The sequence below is a fragment of the Eublepharis macularius genome, chromosome 2 (genome assembly GCF_028583425.1).
Source record: "Eublepharis macularius isolate TG4126 chromosome 2, MPM_Emac_v1.0, whole genome shotgun sequence".
Classification (NCBI taxonomy): Eukaryota; Metazoa; Chordata; class Lepidosauria; order Squamata; family Eublepharidae; genus Eublepharis; species Eublepharis macularius.
Window position 1 is genome coordinate 155,777,796 of NC_072791.1, and position 17,286 is coordinate 155,795,081.

At 42.7% G+C, this 17,286-nt stretch overlaps 1 protein-coding gene across 2 annotated transcripts; it reads left to right on the forward strand.

The window, feature by feature from the left end:
- The first annotated feature begins 240 nt into the window (after positions 1 to 240).
- On the forward strand, positions 241 to 16,134 carry LOC129324489 (keratin, type I cytoskeletal 18-like). Of its 2 annotated transcripts, XM_054971773.1 has the most exons (8): positions 241 to 665; positions 8,968 to 9,050; positions 10,631 to 10,787; positions 12,721 to 12,885; positions 12,985 to 13,110; positions 13,810 to 14,030; positions 14,948 to 14,976; positions 15,964 to 16,134. In XM_054971773.1, the coding sequence occupies exons 1-8, from the start codon at positions 276 to 278 to the stop codon at positions 16,059 to 16,061; spliced, it is 1,269 nt and encodes a 422-aa protein (XP_054827748.1). In that variant the 5' UTR covers positions 241 to 275; the 3' UTR covers positions 16,062 to 16,134. The 2 variants fall into 2 exon arrangements, with proteins under 2 accessions (XP_054827748.1, XP_054827747.1); XM_054971772.1 differs by lacking the exon at positions 14,948 to 14,976 and having other exon boundaries at positions 242 to 665.
- Positions 16,135 to 17,286: the final 1,152 nt, after the last annotated feature.

Sequence of the window (17,286 nt, forward strand, 5' to 3'; positions counted from 1 at the left end):
GCTTGGCCTCTGGGCCTGAAAGTTTAGCCTGCTGCTGAAAGTTCGCGCCTGTCATGCAAATGAAGGAAGCGCGTGCAAATAAGGCCGCGCTTTCATTGGCTGCGGTCGCTCTCTCTGTGTGTATGCAAATACGAGAATTCGCGGTTGCTGCCTCGACTAATATGTGGCCCAGAATCTCTGCCATTGGTCGACAGTTACCTGGCCATGCAAATGAGGACGCAGGTGGCTATAACAGGGCAGCGCGGAATGAGCAAGCGGGTCAGGCAGGCAGCATCATGGCTTTGCCTTTTTCTCGGCCCCGCAGCGGCTCCCTGTCTGCGGGCTCAGTGCGCCTCCTGCCGGGCTCCTATGCCGGCTCGGTGCGCGGCAACTCCAGTGGCTCGGACTCCTGGTTCTCCTTGTCCCGTCTCCACGCGGCGCTGCCCGCGGCTCGAGCCAGTCTAGATCATGTGGATCCGATTTTGCTGGGCCCGGGCCGGCAGCAGGAGGCTCTGCAATGCCTGAACGAGCGTCTGGCTGGCTACCTGCAGCGGGTGCGGGGGCTGCAGACGGCCAACCAAGCCCTGGAGGAAGAAATCGCTGCTATTCGGGCGCGCAGGGCTGGGGCCGTCGGCCATAAAGACTGGGAAGCCTGCGAGCGGCCCATGGCCGAGCTGCGCAAGCAGGTGAGGGGCGTAGCCGGTGGGAATGATGAGCAGAAAGGGCTGGATCGGTCGGTAGGCCGTTCAGGTCAAGTTGGCTCTCAGACTAGGGAAACAATCCCCGATAGAAGATGATCCACAGGAGACAGGCGGGGAATTCAGAAAGAGGATCTCAAGGTAGAATCATTAGGCACCAAATGATTCTACCATCCACAGATTGATCCATGCTCTAAGGGTCAGAGTAGGTCCCACAAACAGATCATAAGAGCAAACAAAGCTACACAAACCAAAGCTTGAATCCTGGCAGTGATGCCCACTGACTTTGGTAAGAAATCATAGGTTGGGCTTCAGAGAGATCAGCAACACAGATATATATATAGATAAGCAAATGAGCCAAACCCTTAGTGACAAAAGAATGGAAATAAGCAGGTATGAGTGAAAGAGGGGAGAGCATAGTTGTTGGCCAAAAGGGAGCAAAGAACTGGGTGAAGTGAAGCCATTGGCAAGGAGACACACTGCAGAGACTATTAAGACCCAGGTAGTCCTCAGTTCAAATTTAAACCTTCCATGAACTCTCTACATGGCTGTAGCAAGCCCTTCATCTGGAATATGGAGATAATAGGTATGTCAAGTGCTCTGAAGGCTCTAAAAGTGTTATAAATGCAAAGTATTATTATTAGGAGGAGAAGGCAGTATATAGCAAAAATGCTGTCCAAGCATATAGCAAATACTGTGACGATAAACATATCCCAGATTAAAAAAAAAAGATTGTCAAAATAAGTCTAAATATGTCAGAAGATGATCAATGGGATAGGATGTTTGAAAAGCTTCAGGAATGCTGGAAGATGTAACTTTGCTTAACCCCATGCCAGATAAAGGCTGGGTGATCTCTTGGACTTCTTCAGATTAGAAGTCTGTAGGAGAAGCTGTCTGAGAAGGGGCAATGACTCCACCTGTTAGGGAATTTTTATACAAATATATAAGAATTCCAAGCATGGTGATATTGGAGGAGATGGGAGAGGGCAATTGAACCCCCTTTCTTGTTCCAATATGTGTTACAGTAGACATGGCACACTTCAGCAGAAGTTGTCGTTACATTTATCCCATTACATTTATCCCATTAGGATTCAAGTTAGCCACGACTAGGTTGTATTAAACCCTCTTTGCTGGGTTTTTGCCCCCAGTGATTTACAAAGAGGGAAATTAAATATTAGGATAGCCTAAGAACAGGGTAAATATTATATTGTGTATTTGGAGAAATAAAGCCTATAGTCATACAGAATTAAGTAGTCTGAAGATGGATGGAGTTTTCTCATCTCATTTTGCCCAAAGTTTGGTGGTGGAGAGTGCTGTCAAGCTATAGCTGACTTCTGTTGACGCTTGCTGCACTTTTCAAGGCAAGAGACTAACAGAGGTGGTTTGCCATTGCCAGCCTCTGCTCAGCATCCATGGTCTTTGTTGGAGGTCTCCCTCCAACAAAGAGCAACCCTGTTTAGATTCTAAGATCTGACAAGATCAGGCTTGCCTGGGCTATCCAATTCCAAAATTTTGGATTATATTATTTTGAAGATTGCTGTGTTCTTGAAATAGGACCAAACAATCTCTGTGCTCTTGTTGCTCTTCTGTCTTGCCCAGGTATAAGATAGAGTCAGCGACAATAAGAATACTATTATCTTGCCACTCAGATATTCATAATGGATCTCCAGCCATTAAAGTACTTTAATTTTGCGTACAAATTCAGATTCTGTCATTGCTTTGGTTCCACATGCATTGTGTCTGGTAGAACTGAATACATTTTGAGAAATGCTAAGAATTTTCAGTTTCTCAGTTTTTTGTATATAAATTCTCAGTTTTTAAAATGTTGTTTATGGTTCTTTGAAAATCTTGCAACCAGGTGAGTTTTAAAGACTGAGTGAATGTGCTGTTTCTAAAGTAGATTTTGGGTTTGGGAAAGTATTTGTTCAGCCATCAAATAATGGTGACCGGATTTTGAGATTCAACACACAAAAAGTAAGTTTTGAAACTCTGAGTTTCCATTGCTCTCAGAAACTAAATACTCATAAGAAAAAAATGTTCTTCCATGTGAGGAAAGGAGATATGTGGTTTTCTGCAAAGACCAGGTGCCCATCTCAATTTTCTGTTTAATAACTAAATGCATTTGGGGAGTGAAATTCTTCATTCACTTTTGTATATTTCAAGTGCTATAAAGTTAGTCAAATTGATGCTACAGCTCAAGGGGTTGGGGAAGGATGGTAGAAAGTGATGTGCCCCTGACTCCAGAGCAATTGGTCAACTGTTTTAAATGCATACCATGATGAGATATACCCTGTACTGTAAAAAGTTCATGCAGTACCTCTACATACATTCTTGCAACTAGCGAGAATCCACTAGATTTTATGTATACACTCTTGCCTGCTTTCTTTTTGGCTCGATCTCTTCTTGCTTCTCTAAAAAACAAAACCCTCTTCTAGAACTTTTTGAGAGAGTCAGAAATGTGACTGTTCAATGGGGTTGCTTGGCATTTCCATTCTCAGATACTTTAAGTGGCAAGTGAGTCCTTGGACCAAAAAACCAACAGACAAAATGGTTGGGTAAGAAGCTGCCCTTGGAGGACTATTAATTCAGACTGCTGAAAGAGCAGACATATTCTCCGCTTGAACTGGGCCTAGAGAGCAGGTTAAAGGCTCTGCATCTGAAGCCAAGCATGTCTGGATCTGCATGGGAGACTTACCTAGGAATGCCACAAACGCTGCTCTGATAGAGGATGGAGTGGAATACAAATAATCTATATAGAGCGTAGAGATCTCAAAGAGATAGCAGAGCTAGTCTTTCCTGTTCCCAGTGCTGGTAAGGAGGAGGAAGGGATCTACCTCCTGGAACTCTAATCTCACTTGCTTGGGTTATCTGACTTTATTTTGTAGCACTTCTACTTGTATCTAATGTAGATGTATTCGGGAATGTTTTTTGCCACAGTTCTCTTCAATGTGCTCCACTGAGGCTGGGTGACTGGGGAGATGGGTTCTGACCACAGCAGCTTTAAATGTGATAGAGAGAACTCCTGGCCATTACAGCAGAGAGGCCAAAGTTGCCTCAGTGCAATGGCCCTGAAAGCAAGTGCCTCTAGAAAGCAAGCAAACCATTAGCTACATGCATCTGGCTCTCCCCCCCCCTTCTAGATTTACTTATCTCTCTTTCTTGTTTCTTTCTGTCCAAACAATGAGCAAGGAGGATCTAGACACACCCAAAATGTGGCGCTATATAAACTTCCTTTTATAAAAATCACGTAGTTCTTCCTTCTCCAATGTACTTGCCTCCCCTAAAATAAAGAATGGGTGTACATGATTGATTTTTAGACTCAAGATGTTGTTTCTTTGTTCTCTCATATTTGAGAGACTGTGTGGAAATCAAGCCACTGGATTTGCAACTCTGCTTTTCTAGATCTAGTTACTGTGCTTTCCTCATCAACAGGCCTCAGGCCTTAATTTAATTTAATTTAATTTATTATATTTATATTCCGCCCTCCCCGCTTTCGCAGGCTTGAGCTACCAGTCTCTTTCCAATTCTGGGAAATGTTTCAAATTCCATCTAGTTAGATTGGATATCCAGTTCATAGTCAACATCCTACACATTTCTTCTTCAATGCATTCCAGTAGCATCAGAGAGAGAATATACTAAAAATAAGCAATGGCTTTGACTACAAAGGGAAAAGTAGTAGTTTAGCTGTCTTCCACTAGAAACAAAGATGATACTTCTCAATTGATTCATGAATGCTGTGGCTACTGGAAATACTGGAAACTGGGCTGTAAAAAACTGTAAGTAGAATCTTTCCTGAATTGGACTTACTTCCTAGTAATATTACCTACGAGGACAAACATTAAAGACCATATGAAACCATGATTTCAATGCTGATTTAGTTGATTGTGGAAAAGAAATAACTGAGCAGCATGGACAGTTCTTAGTAATGAAAAGCATTACATTCACAGAATTGTTTCTTTTACCTGATAGACCGTAGCTTTTCTCAGATGATAGTAAGGTTGCCGTCAGCCCTGGAGAAAAATGTCCTGGCTCTTGACGTGTTAAAATGGGCAGCTGAAGCTTTTCATAGCATGGACATAAGTAACATCCCATTAGTCTTCTATTAAAGAGACTGGCTCTTTTTCTCCAGGCAGTTGGCAACCATTAATTACTTATTCTTCCAAATAGTGGAATATTTCCTGAAACGCCAATATCCAAAGAAGCTGAAATGTGCAATGCTAACATGAATCTACTGTTTGCCTTCATGTGGTGCTTTCCAAAGTTCAACCATTACCACCAATAGTCTCCTAACTGATATTGATAGAATTTTGCTTTGTGCACTAGACTGGCTATTGCTAAGCAATACTGGAACCACAATCAATATCTTAAAAACTGTGATTCTTATACTTAAGAAGGTAAGCTCACAAGCAGCACTATCACCTGTGAATTGGTGCCCAAGTCTTACTAATTCTCTACAAAAGAGAAATTGTCTGCAATCTTCCAGCTTCTAATAAAGTATCTTGATGGCCCTGACACAGCAGAAGCCTGTCATATGCATCAGTTGGCTAGTTCAAGTTAAAACGTAAAATTCATCCTCACTGGTTCTACCCTCTGCTCCCTTGTTTTATTTAGGTTGCCAAGTCACAAAACAGCAGTAACACTGGAAACCACAATGGGTAGAATTTCCCTGTCGTGTGCACAATTTATTTTTACACTTTCAGTTAATTTTTTTAAATTTAACATTGTTATCATTATTTCCCCGATTTATTTTTCATAATTCACTCCACTTATCCTCCCCCTGCCTGGGCTGGTTGCTGAGCCACTGTTCCTGCCTATTTGGTTTGACCAAGCAGGAAGTTGGTACAGGCCAAGAATTTTTCTCCTCCCTAACCTTTCCCAGCATTTCTGATGCTCTTTCTGATGTATCCAGGTCACTTCTTGATGCATCCTGGGACTACATTTCCCAGGGCATATCAAGATGCTAAGGGAAGTGGGAGAAGAAAGATTCTTGAACTGCACTGGATCCCAGCCTGGCTGGGCCAGCAATCCTGCCCTCCGCCTTGCATAGTAAGGGGTATTGCACGCCATTCCCCTCTTCCGTGATCTGTAAGCCATACTAATGATGAGATCTGATTTTGAATAGGTGTCATTAACTTTTAAAAACTAGTTATATTAAAGATATGTACAAAGATGGCTTTTTCATTAGATTAAGCCTGTAGAAGGAAATTTACAGTAAGTGAGAGAACAAGCACACAAATGGTGTGCTCAGCCATCAAGATTCCCAACAGATTCACAATTCAGTTCAGTGGAGTCTTGGCCAGCATAGTACAAACACTGCAGCTGTCAGGGCCAAAGGAGCCCAGGGCCAGAGCAAATGAGCTAGAAGGGTGATTAGACTTCCTCCCAAATCCACTCTGATCCAGCAGGACTTTCCTCCATAGGTGAAGGAGGGAGACAGAGAGAAAGTCAGGCAGTAAATTCTTCAATACAAAAATAATGTTTATTAAGTTCACACCAAAGAAACTCAACAGCTAACCTTATTGTATTCTGCTCTTACACGTTCACATGAAGATGTGCCTCCTAACGTATCTAGGGCAGCTTTAAATGCAGCGGATACAATTTGTGTAAGAGAATCCCAACAGGTGGTGAAGGAGATTCTGCCCCTCCCCATGCCCTTTGCTGGTTTTATACTTCTTTGTGTCTTAGGATCTTCCTTTTTTCCAGGAATGGAGTGGGAATCAGCCAGATCCATGTGGGTGGTACTGCAACTTTCTTGGGAAAGCAGCTTTCTGTTTGGGGCAGTTTGACAAAAACTTCTTCTTTCTCTCTTAACAGAGGTTGTGCTCAGCTGACTCTGGAGACTTTGTGGGGCCTGATCCAGGGGTGTCTTCAGTATCTTGATAGTAAAGAATTCAGTAGCACCTTTAAGACTAACCAACTTTATTGTAGCACTAGTAATAAAGCCTGTTGTGGGAAAAAAATACAACAGGCTCTAGAAAGGGGAGGATGGGCAGGCAGGCATTGCCGCCTTCTCCTCCGTGACTGATCCTGGCCAAGTGAAGGTGGGGGGCAGACATTGCCATCTGCTCCGCTCCTGATCCTGGCCAGGTGAAGGGGGAGCAGGCATTGCCACCTGCTCTGCTACTGATTCTGGCTGGGTGAAGGGGGTGGGTGGGCATTACCACCTTTCTGAAACAGTCTTTCTGAAACCACCTTTCCATCAACAGCTACAGGATCAGACGATCCCAGCTGGGTGAAGGCGGGGGGGGGCATGCATTGCCACCTGCTCTGCTCCTGATCCCAGCTGAGTGAAGGCATTGGTGGGCATTGCCACCTGCTCTGCTCCTGATCCCAGCTAGGTGAAGGTGAGAAGCGGTCATTACCACCTTTCTGAAGTCCATCAACAGCTACAGGATCAGACTATCCCCGCTGGGTGATCCCAGCTGGGTGAAGGCATTGGCAGGCATTGCCACTGCTCTGCTCCTGATCCCAGCTGGGTGAAGGCGGGGGGCACGCATTGTCACCTGTTCTGATCTCAGCTGGGTGAAGGCATTGGCAGGCATTGCCACTGCTCTGCTCCTGATCCCAGCTGGCAGGCATTGCTGCCTGCTCCACACCTGATCCCAGCCTGGGCTTCCCACCGTGGTGCTCTTGCAGAGGGATGGGCTGCCTCTTCTGGGCTTCCCTCCATGGCAGCACCCTCTGGAGGTGCACCAGGGTAGGAAGTGAGTTGTCTGGAACATGGTTAGCCTATTATATAGTAGGATAAGCTTTCGAGAACCACAGCTCTCTTCATCTGATGCATTTGACAAAGAGAGTTCTGGTTCTCGAAAGGTTATGCTACAATAAAGTTGGTTAGTTTTAAAGGTGCTACTGGACTCTTTACTATTTTTGCTACTACAGACTAACACGGCTAACTCCTCTGGATCTTTCAGTATCTTAGCTAGCATTGCACAATAGCAAAGATACCACTGTAGAAGGGCTGAGGTGGAAGACACACTTATGTAAACAATATCACTTTGTGTTCCCTGCAAACAGGAAAAAGTATCTTCTGCTTTTGTAACTTACGTTCATTGTCAACAATGAAACAGGCACCTGCTTGTTAAAGCTTGTCTTTGCATGGACTTCAAGTGGACACAATCATACCCAGCCACACATATTTATGCCTTCAGCCTAGAATCCCATGAAATAAAGACCAGCTAACAGTAAGAAACAGGGGCTAACATTGCATGTTGGTTAAAGGAATTAATAAAATCAAGCATAGATAATTTTAAAAGTGTACATTGAAGCCATCTGTTCAAAACTCGTACTTTCTTACATGGCCACCTCTAAATTTGGTTCTGTAGTAAGCAAATGCTGTAGTTCAACATACCCATTTGTTATAACGATCAAAACAAATACATTTGCTTGCTTTGCAAGTGCTTGGGCTGTTCAAACTCTGTGTGTTCCAGCAAGTTACAGCTGACTTAACAGCGACCTGGTAGGGTTTTCAAGGCAAGAGACATTGAGGTGGTTTGCCACTGCCTGCCTCTGAATACCATTCCTGGCCTTCCTTGGTGGTCTCCCACCCAAATACTTCCCAGGGTTGACCCTGCTTAGTTTTCCAAGATCTGACAAGATGAGGCTACTTGCACTGTCCAGGTCAGGGCAAACTCTAGCCCACTATAAACATGCCCTTCAGCTTCCAATCAAAACTTAAGTGCATTTTAACAAGAGTTGAGGAAAGAGAGGGTTCGTGAGGGGAAGAGAGGGCAAATAAGGAGATGACAGACAGTTCTGATAGTCTGTTAAATTGTACTTAATGTATGTGAATGTATGTTTTTAGACTTGTCAGGGCTCAAACTTCTTGGAAGCCCTGCCCTCTCAACACTGCCTCTTTGTTCCTGATAGAAAAACAACAGGGGATAGCTAATGCCAGAGGCAGTTGAATTGCTGTTATTGGAGAAAGAATACTAAACTGGATGGACAAATTCAAATTGTTTGTTGAATTTTTGTTCCACCCATGATACCTGAGCCTGTGTAAAGCATCCAAAATAACATGCAAAATGGCTTATGTCCAACAAAAGCCCCTGTTTTGTATATGTAAATAAAGTTTCAACAGCATAATCATACAAATATCTGCCGAACCAAGAACATTTAGCTGAATTATATGGGAATGTAGTCAAAATTGCCCATTTCTGGCAAATGTTATGGAATTCTCTCTGCTGCAGAATTTTTAAGTACCCTTACTAGGATCTTAAAATCCCATTGATTTAATAGCAGGTCTCTCAGTTCATATTCATAAATATAAAAATGTCCTTTTCCATGACAGGTTGAAGATCTGAACATGGAGAATGTCAAACTGCTTCTGCAGATAGATAATGCCAGGCTGGCGGCTGATGACTTCAAGCATAAGTAAGTTATTTTGCTTACAACCATGTCAGAGAGCATACTGTACAATTGTGCCTGTGGGCAGGAAGGACGCATTATTCACAGTCCCTAGAATAGGAAAGAAATTCTAGGAGAAAATAACATTTCATATCGAAAGTAAGATTTAAAAATAAAAATTAGGATTCCTTTGTTATTCTTTTTTGTTAGGCTCCAAATAAAATATTCTCACTTTCTCTGCAATTAACAGTAAGGGCTACTAGTGTTAGATGGTGATCATATTTTCAGTGCTGCTTTTTCTGGGAGGAATATTTTTAACCCAAGCTTGATATCTTTCTGAGATTCCATGCTGAATTTAATATTTGACTCAGAACTGTGTTCTGAAAGTGGAACTTCTGTGCCCTTCATAGCTTCCTATCTGCTTTTCATTGCCTTAATGGTTTTCATTCCCATCTCTTGTCCCAAATGTTTCTGAGGGCTAACTCTCACTTGACTTTTTGTGTTCCGATATGTACACCCTCCAGATCTAACCAGAGGTACATATATAGAGCTCCCAGCATTTTATTTTAAAAAAACTCACTTACCAGGCTAGGTCCACTGCATGCAAGTTTTTCCACAGAAAATAGTGTGCAGGAGGGGGGAGTATCCCTCACCCCATGGACCCACTCTGAATCAGGCCCCAAATGCCAAACAAGTGCCGGGAGCATTATACACAGCGTATCTGCTAGTTAGACCCTCTATTCTCACTGCAGACTAACATGATGGTGAGGACTAACATGATGGAATGGCCTTCCATGCAAAAATTCCTTGCATGTAAAAAAAACCAGAAGAGTCAGGAGGAACTTTATCCTGAGCCTGCTAACTTCTATGTGGAGGAAGTCATATGGGCTCCACCACAATCTAAAATAATACAGGTCAGACCAAGTTTTGCTGGCTTGAGGAGAATGAGACTTCATATACTGCAATCATTAGAGGTTCTGCTTCAAATTACTTCACAAACTAAGATCAAACTTCTATCCATTATGAGGAGGACAGTCTTTTCTCTCACAAGAGATGCCAGCAAAGGCTTGGGCTGTTGAGAACATTTATTTTACACTTGGCTTTGGGGGATTATTGAACTAACTGCTGTTTAAATGATGGGTGGATATTTTGGCTGCTATTTTTAACATTGTGTTTTATTGATGGCTTTTTCTAGATTGGTTTTCTTTTCTTAATCATTTTATGATAACATGAACAGTTATGCTAGTTTGTTTTGTAATCAGAATTTGAGAGCCTTTTAAAACTAATGGCAGGTATTTTGAAAAGTTTGTGTGTGGGAGCATGTGTGTATGACAAGAACGTGTGTGTATGACAAGAACGCATGCATCCTTGGGCAGATAGGAAGTAACCACTAGGAAAAGGTCAAGCAACCCCTTCTGATTTCTTAAGACAAAAGCATGTACCCATCATATTTCAGGTAATGTGTATATATATTTTCTAATCATGTACATACACCTGAGTATAAAAAGTCACATGAGAATTAGTCCTGAGTCATGAGCTCTCCTTGCCATCCACACAGTTTTAACCTTGCATCTTGATCTTTAAACTCCTGCCTTTTCTTTTTCCAGGCTGGAAGCGGAGCAAGCTGTGTGTGACAGTGTGCAAAAGGATACCTATGGGCTGCGCAAAATGATAGATGACACCAACTTCCTACGCATGAAGCTGGAAGGAGAGCTGGAGTCCCTCAGAGAGGAACTGGCTCATCTACGCAAAAGCCACAAAGAGGTAAAGGGCACAATGGAGAAAATCAACTCTTGCATATTTCTTGTTTCTAGAAGCCTTAGCCCATCGTGCAGATCTGGTATTTGGTGCTGACTTTAGGATCGTAAGGATGCCATCATTAGAAAGTATTTGTCTGGATCTTATGGACTCAAGGGTGCAGAGCAATGTGTGGCCATTGCCATTTGAGCATTCAGAAGCCCAGAAGATGGGACTGGGGCTGGAGGGACTTTAATTTCTCTAATAGCTGCTACTCACGTTAGCTTCTGCTCCGGACTTTTCTGCTCCTACAGCTCCTCTTCTACCAGCATAGATTTTTGCCAGAAATGGAAAACAGCCTTGAAATTTAAAACACAGTAAGATTTGTTAACTGCTCTCACACAATTGCAAAAATAGCTCTGCAAATGAATTTTACAAATGAAGAGGCTTAATTGTAATTTGTGGAGCAACCCTCCCAAGCAGTGGGGATGCCCATGGGTGGTTCAGTGGCAGAAGTGTCAGGAATGGTCACATGCTGCATAGTTGTGTCTGCATATACCCAAAGAAACCAGGAATTTGAATCTATTTATCCAGCATTCCTTGCTAGTAACCAGTTGTTTTTAGCACAATGATGCTGTCCCATAGAAGTTCATTTTATGAAACTTAACAGCATTTTTTTTTTTGGTCACTTCAAAAAAAAGACCTTTTTGTCATCAATTTAAACTGGAGAAAGTGTCTGCAAAATGATTGATGCTCACAATGTTTAACAGGGCCAAGAGAAGCTCCCTTGCAGTTTCCCTCCCTTTCCCCTGACAAGGTTGCAGCCAGGGACATGACTGGTCTAAGAATATTGTTGCTGCCCTAAGCTCATTTTGGCAAACTGAAGGGAAGCAAGGGCCAGAGCAGCCAGCCACATCCTTTGGCCTCTGCTTTGAAGAAAGATGCACCACTCAAATAAAGTAGAATATACCGACTGCAGGTCTCAGCAAAGTGGTTTTTACTCAAGTAAGCCCTAGAGTGGTTAGCCTCCTTAAATAAACAATTAGATAATATTAACACAACAGAGTTAAACCTCTGCTATGACTAAGTGAAAAGCAAACCTGTTTGCACACTTTCTCTTTTTGTTAGTATGACACGAGGCTTGTGGGAGAGAGCAGGGAGAGTTTGGAACCTGGAACATGGGCACGGGACTGTCCCAATCAGCACCCATCCTCCCTCATTCCTTTTTGTGCTTAATTTGGCTGGATGGCAGATCTTCTCAGCGACATAGTTTGGATGAGGGAGAGATACTGAAAATAAGGGGTTGGACTCAAATGTTTCTGTTCCAGTAATGGTGGAATAATGAATGTTCTACTAGTGATTAGAAAGCTGTGTTAATTTATTGTGATTTTATCTTGTATATTTTATCTTCTGTTGTAACCCGCCCTGAGCCCGCTTGCGCGGGGGGCGGGGTGGGATATAAATATAATTAATAATAATAATAATAACATGCCTCTCCCAACAGCGGAACACTCCTTGCATTAGAGGAAGATTCCATCAATAGTAAAATGGAAATATATATATGTTGCCTCCAGCTGCTGGCTGCCCCACACAGATTCTATTTTCTGAGTTTCAGTAGACTTTTCTCATTTATTGTTGTTTCCCTGTAAAGACTTTTTTTCACTTTTAAAAAGTTTGCAATCCTTTTATTTTGTAGAAGACTCCAGATAGTTTACATTGCCTCAGTCATGCAGTATAGTAGAGTTTGATATTCTTCATGCCACACATTTTCATGGTCTTTGCCTCAGATGAGACTCTGGGATATATGCCCTTTTTGTTCTTATCCAGCAAACAGATTTCTCCATATACAACACAAGGAAGTGATCTTGTCCCTGCATTAGTGGAAGGCCCAGCCCAGAAATTCTGGCTGCTTTTCACCTTGCAGAAGAAAGCTGAGTTTCCTTTTCTCTGCTTCTTGCAGGAAGTAGAGGCTCTTAATGCCCTGATCACCAACTCTGATGTAACAGTGCAGGTGGACAATCCACAGAAGCAAGACCTGAGTGAGAGGATTGCTGAGATCCGCAACCAGTATGAGAAAGTGGCTGACCAGAACCGTGCAGATGCTGAGAACTGGTACAAAAACAAGGTGAGGAGAGAACCAGTCACGAAAGTGCAGAGGAAAGCTCAAAATTTCTTTGCCTCTTACTTCCCTCTTCCTTGCTGCTGTTGTCCTTTATCTCTACAGTTTGCTTCTGTGGCCCAAGAGGCTGATGTGAACACCCAAGCACTAGAGGAAGCCAAAAGCGAGTTGACGGAGCTTCGTCGGCAGCTACAAGGTCTGGAGATTGAACGCCAGACTCTTCAGAAAATGGTACAGTGACTATTCTTTCCCTCCCTGTGGGTATCATTTCTGTGCAGCTTTCTAGCACACGGAAGGGGGCTTTCCCCATCCTGGAATATTAGAAACAGAAACTATCCCGGGGTTTGTGTTCCAAGCAGCAGAGAGTCATCTTATGCGTAAATGACCCCATGTTCAAGATATATACAATGGAACTAAGCAGAGTCAGCCTTGATTAGTAATTGGATGGGAGACCAGCAAGGAAGACCAGGATTGTTATGCAGAGGCAGGCAATGGTAAACCACCTGTTTGTCATCTGCCTTGGAAACTCCAGCAGGCATCGCCATAAGTTGGGTACAACTTGACAGCACTTTCCACCACCATAATTCGTTCTACTTATGTTTCATACTGCATCTTTAAAGTTGAGGCTTTAAAATTGGCTGTAAGCAAACTGCCTTGGGTTTGCTATGTGAAAAGAAAAGCAGTAAGTATTTTTATACATTTAAGAAATTGTAGGAAGAAGGTATTTTAAAAAATGTCCAAAGCATATTTGGACTCAGGGAACTAGTTTCCCCAGCTTACTGAATGCTGGCCAATATTCTGTAATTATTTGTTATATGTCCTGTGCTATATAGAGGAACCTGGGATCCAGTGTAGCATCTGACTGGAATGCTGAGATCCAGAAGAAACCAAGGGAATGGAATTCCTCTGTCAATTTTTTTTCCAATATAGGTGGATACCCTGGACAACACCTTGAAGAACACAGAGAATCGCTATCGCAATGACTTGGGCAATCTCAACCGTGTCATTGTCAAGTTGCAAGATGACCTGACAGCCTGCCGGGCTGAACTGGAAAGGCAGGCCCGAGACTATGAAGCTCTTCTGGACCTCAAGACCAAGTTGGAGAATGAGATAGAGCACTACCGTAGTCTGATTGAGGGAGCAACAGACAGGTAACAAGGGATTATGCTACCCACTGCTGTATTCCTACTTCTCAGGCACAAGCCTCTTTTAGAGAGTTCCACATCATTCCATCCTTCACATAGGCATTTTTCTGCAGTGTAGACTGTCTCTATATAATTTTGTTCTGCTAGCAAGAAAAACGCTCAGGCAATTATACTAATTCCCCACAGTAAACATATATAGGGCAGAGCGACCTTCATGTTGGCACAAGATTTAGTCCTCGGTCATTGTGCTTTGCTGTTCTTACCTGCATTGTGTCTTTATTGCTAGACAATGGAATGTCTTCTCCATTACCTCCATTCCCTGAATGCCTGGAGTTGTATCCCATACAGAACAAAACAAATGCACACATATAAAATACATGGGTCAGGAGGCTGAACTGAGTGAATCACCTGACACTCACAAGGCTCTGCTTCTGGAAAAAGGAGGCAGCAATTTCACACTCAGGTCCCTGACTTGCATTAATTATTTTCCCACATAAGTTCCTCAACTCCTAGCATAACCTTGCAAGAGGAAGGGGAATGTGGGGGAAATCCATGCATACGCTTGCCTTTAGTTGGATACAGGGCTGAGCAGGGCTGCTGGGGGGGGGGGGGAAGGATTGAGGGGTCAAAATTCGGAGGGGCGTGCAATGGGTAATGCTGCATCTGCTGAAATGTTGCTTTTAAAACAATTCTAAGAGAGCCAAGAGTCCTCATAGGATCTGGCCTGGCAAAGAGGAGCTGGTACACACCATTCTAGTTCCTTGAGTAGCAGACACAAAGCAACAGGTGGGACCTGTAGCAGCCAACGCAGTGAGTAGCTGTGCAGCTGCTGGTGTAAACTAATCTGTAGCAGGAAATTATTCTGGTAAGCAAATCTTCACAGGGCACAGCACACAAACACCTGGCATGTTTTGTATTTTCAGAGGAGAGCTGCAGAATGCAGGCAAAGCAGGTAAGTGGCCCCTTTGTGGTACAGCAGTAGAGATGTTAGTATAGAGCTACCTGCTTCCCATCTGTGTGTCCAGCTGCAAACTGCGTGCTAGTTTCTTGTGGGGCATTTGAAGCAGATCCTCCCAAGCATTGTTGCTGGCTGCTGCTTTTCCACCAACAGGCTTCAGCTGGAGAGTGTGGCTTGAAAACTGACATCATGCATTATTACTTGACATCAAAATCCACAAGGACTCAAACACACACATATCAGCCCATGTGCACACAGAACTTGCAGTCAACCACGTTGTACTTGCCTTACTCTGTTTCTTATATACCAGTAACATTAGCAGCCTCCATAGGAGGTTGTATGATTGCCATGTACAGCTTGCATTTCTGGATAATATTAAGAACTGAAAATTTTAAAATATGCAGTTCTTAGATGACTTAAATGTTGAAAATGCATATTTTGTTTATATTCTAACTTTCCTCTAAAAAGCTTAAGGTAGTGTATGCAGGCTCATCATTTCCCATTCAAGCACTGACCAATTAGAGACCTCCTTTGCTATATATCAAGTGCTTTGAGCCCATTTGTCATACTGGGGTAGGGGGAGACCGTTTCTGCTTGAAGGCTCAGATCCCAACACCCGTGAACAGACTTGCGTGTATTCCTCCCTGTTTACTTGCCATTCACTTGCACTCCACTTGACCACATTCAAGTGTAATTTGTCACTTGTAGCTTGGCTCTTAGTTTACTATTTCCTTGGGGGCAGGCTGCTTTTCACCACAACCATATCCCAATTAACATGGGATTCATCTCACTGCTTTCAGTGAGGAAACGTCTCATTTGGGGGCTGTTTTGTGACATTTAAAAAGCTTCCTGAAGTATTCTCTTGAACCTGAGTGCATTTCTCTCTCTCTCAAGGATGACAGTTTGGAAAGCAACAGCTCTTTTTGTGAGGATTCCCTGCTCTAACTTTCATCTGAACCACTATTTATCCCTCTCTTTCAGACACAAGGAGACAAACAATTAAGAAGGTAGTGGTTATGACGCAAGAGATTGTGGATGGGCAAGTGGTGGCACAGACATCCGAGGAAGTGATCCAGTAGGCTCATCTGTTTCAGTGCACTGCTAATCTCTGTATCACCAATTTCTACTACTGAATAAAATCACATTCAAACAGCTCCAGATGTCGTTCTGTTATTTGTTTATATAGCTTGGTTGTGATCGATATTAAAAGACAAAAGACGAATCCAGAGATTGAATGTATTATGCAGTAACTTGTACGTATCCTTTGAAATCCTAGCCCTAATTTCTTCCTATATGTTTTTTTTTAAGGAACTCCAAGTAATTCCAGAGTTCCACACAGAATGGCATTGCTATGCTCCTTTGGTTGTTCAGGGGTACAAAAGTATCTGTCTTATCAGATGTCCATTTCCCTCTCGCATGCAAGAATGGTATTTTATATGAAGAAGCAATTGTGTTCATTAAAACGCACCACATCTCTTTCAACATGTGCTCGTGCAAGATAACACACCTACTTCCATCACTTCACTAAAAAGCCAAGACAGCTTCCAATTTCATATGCCAGGACATTAGAACTAGGGGGACACAAGGCTTAACTGCAGCATCTTAGAATCTTCCAGTCAAAAGTTTGATGGAAGATGAGGCATGAAAACAAATTCCCTATCCCCTCTACTATGTTTCATCATCTGAAACTTGGATTTTTAAAAACCACTAAACATTTAAGTCATTTCAGCACAATTCAACAGCTAAAAGTGAACACTAATTAGCTTTTCTCTCTCTCCTCAACTAAATGCTAGCATGCTAGTGCTATATATAACTTAATTGATATCCTAGCAAAGGCAATTACAATCTGGAAGAAAGCACTTTTCAAATGTGCCTGGTTTGTTTCCTCTTTTCCATTAAAAATGACAAATTTATTTTGTTACAAAGTTCCAAAAGATTTTTTTTTTGTCTCACAAGTGAACCTTTGCACCATAAGCTAGGAAAATTGAAGTCAGAAACTTCTGAAAAGACCCTGGGAGTCTAACCTAGGGCTGAATCCCTCAGATCCATTCTGTTAATGGCAGCACGTTTTCTGGGAGCCAGGAAGCTGGAGCTTCATGTATGAGGGGAAGTGCTATTGTGAGCGGAATGGATCTGTGGGATTCAATTCACATACATATCTGTGAGTTGTGTATATGTGAGTATACAGACACACACAGACCCTATCACTTAACAGTCTTCACTTTGCTGTTCTTTCTTATACACCTTTTTCTGATTTCATGCACGTCCTAATTAATAATGCAAATGTAATAGTAAGTAACCATA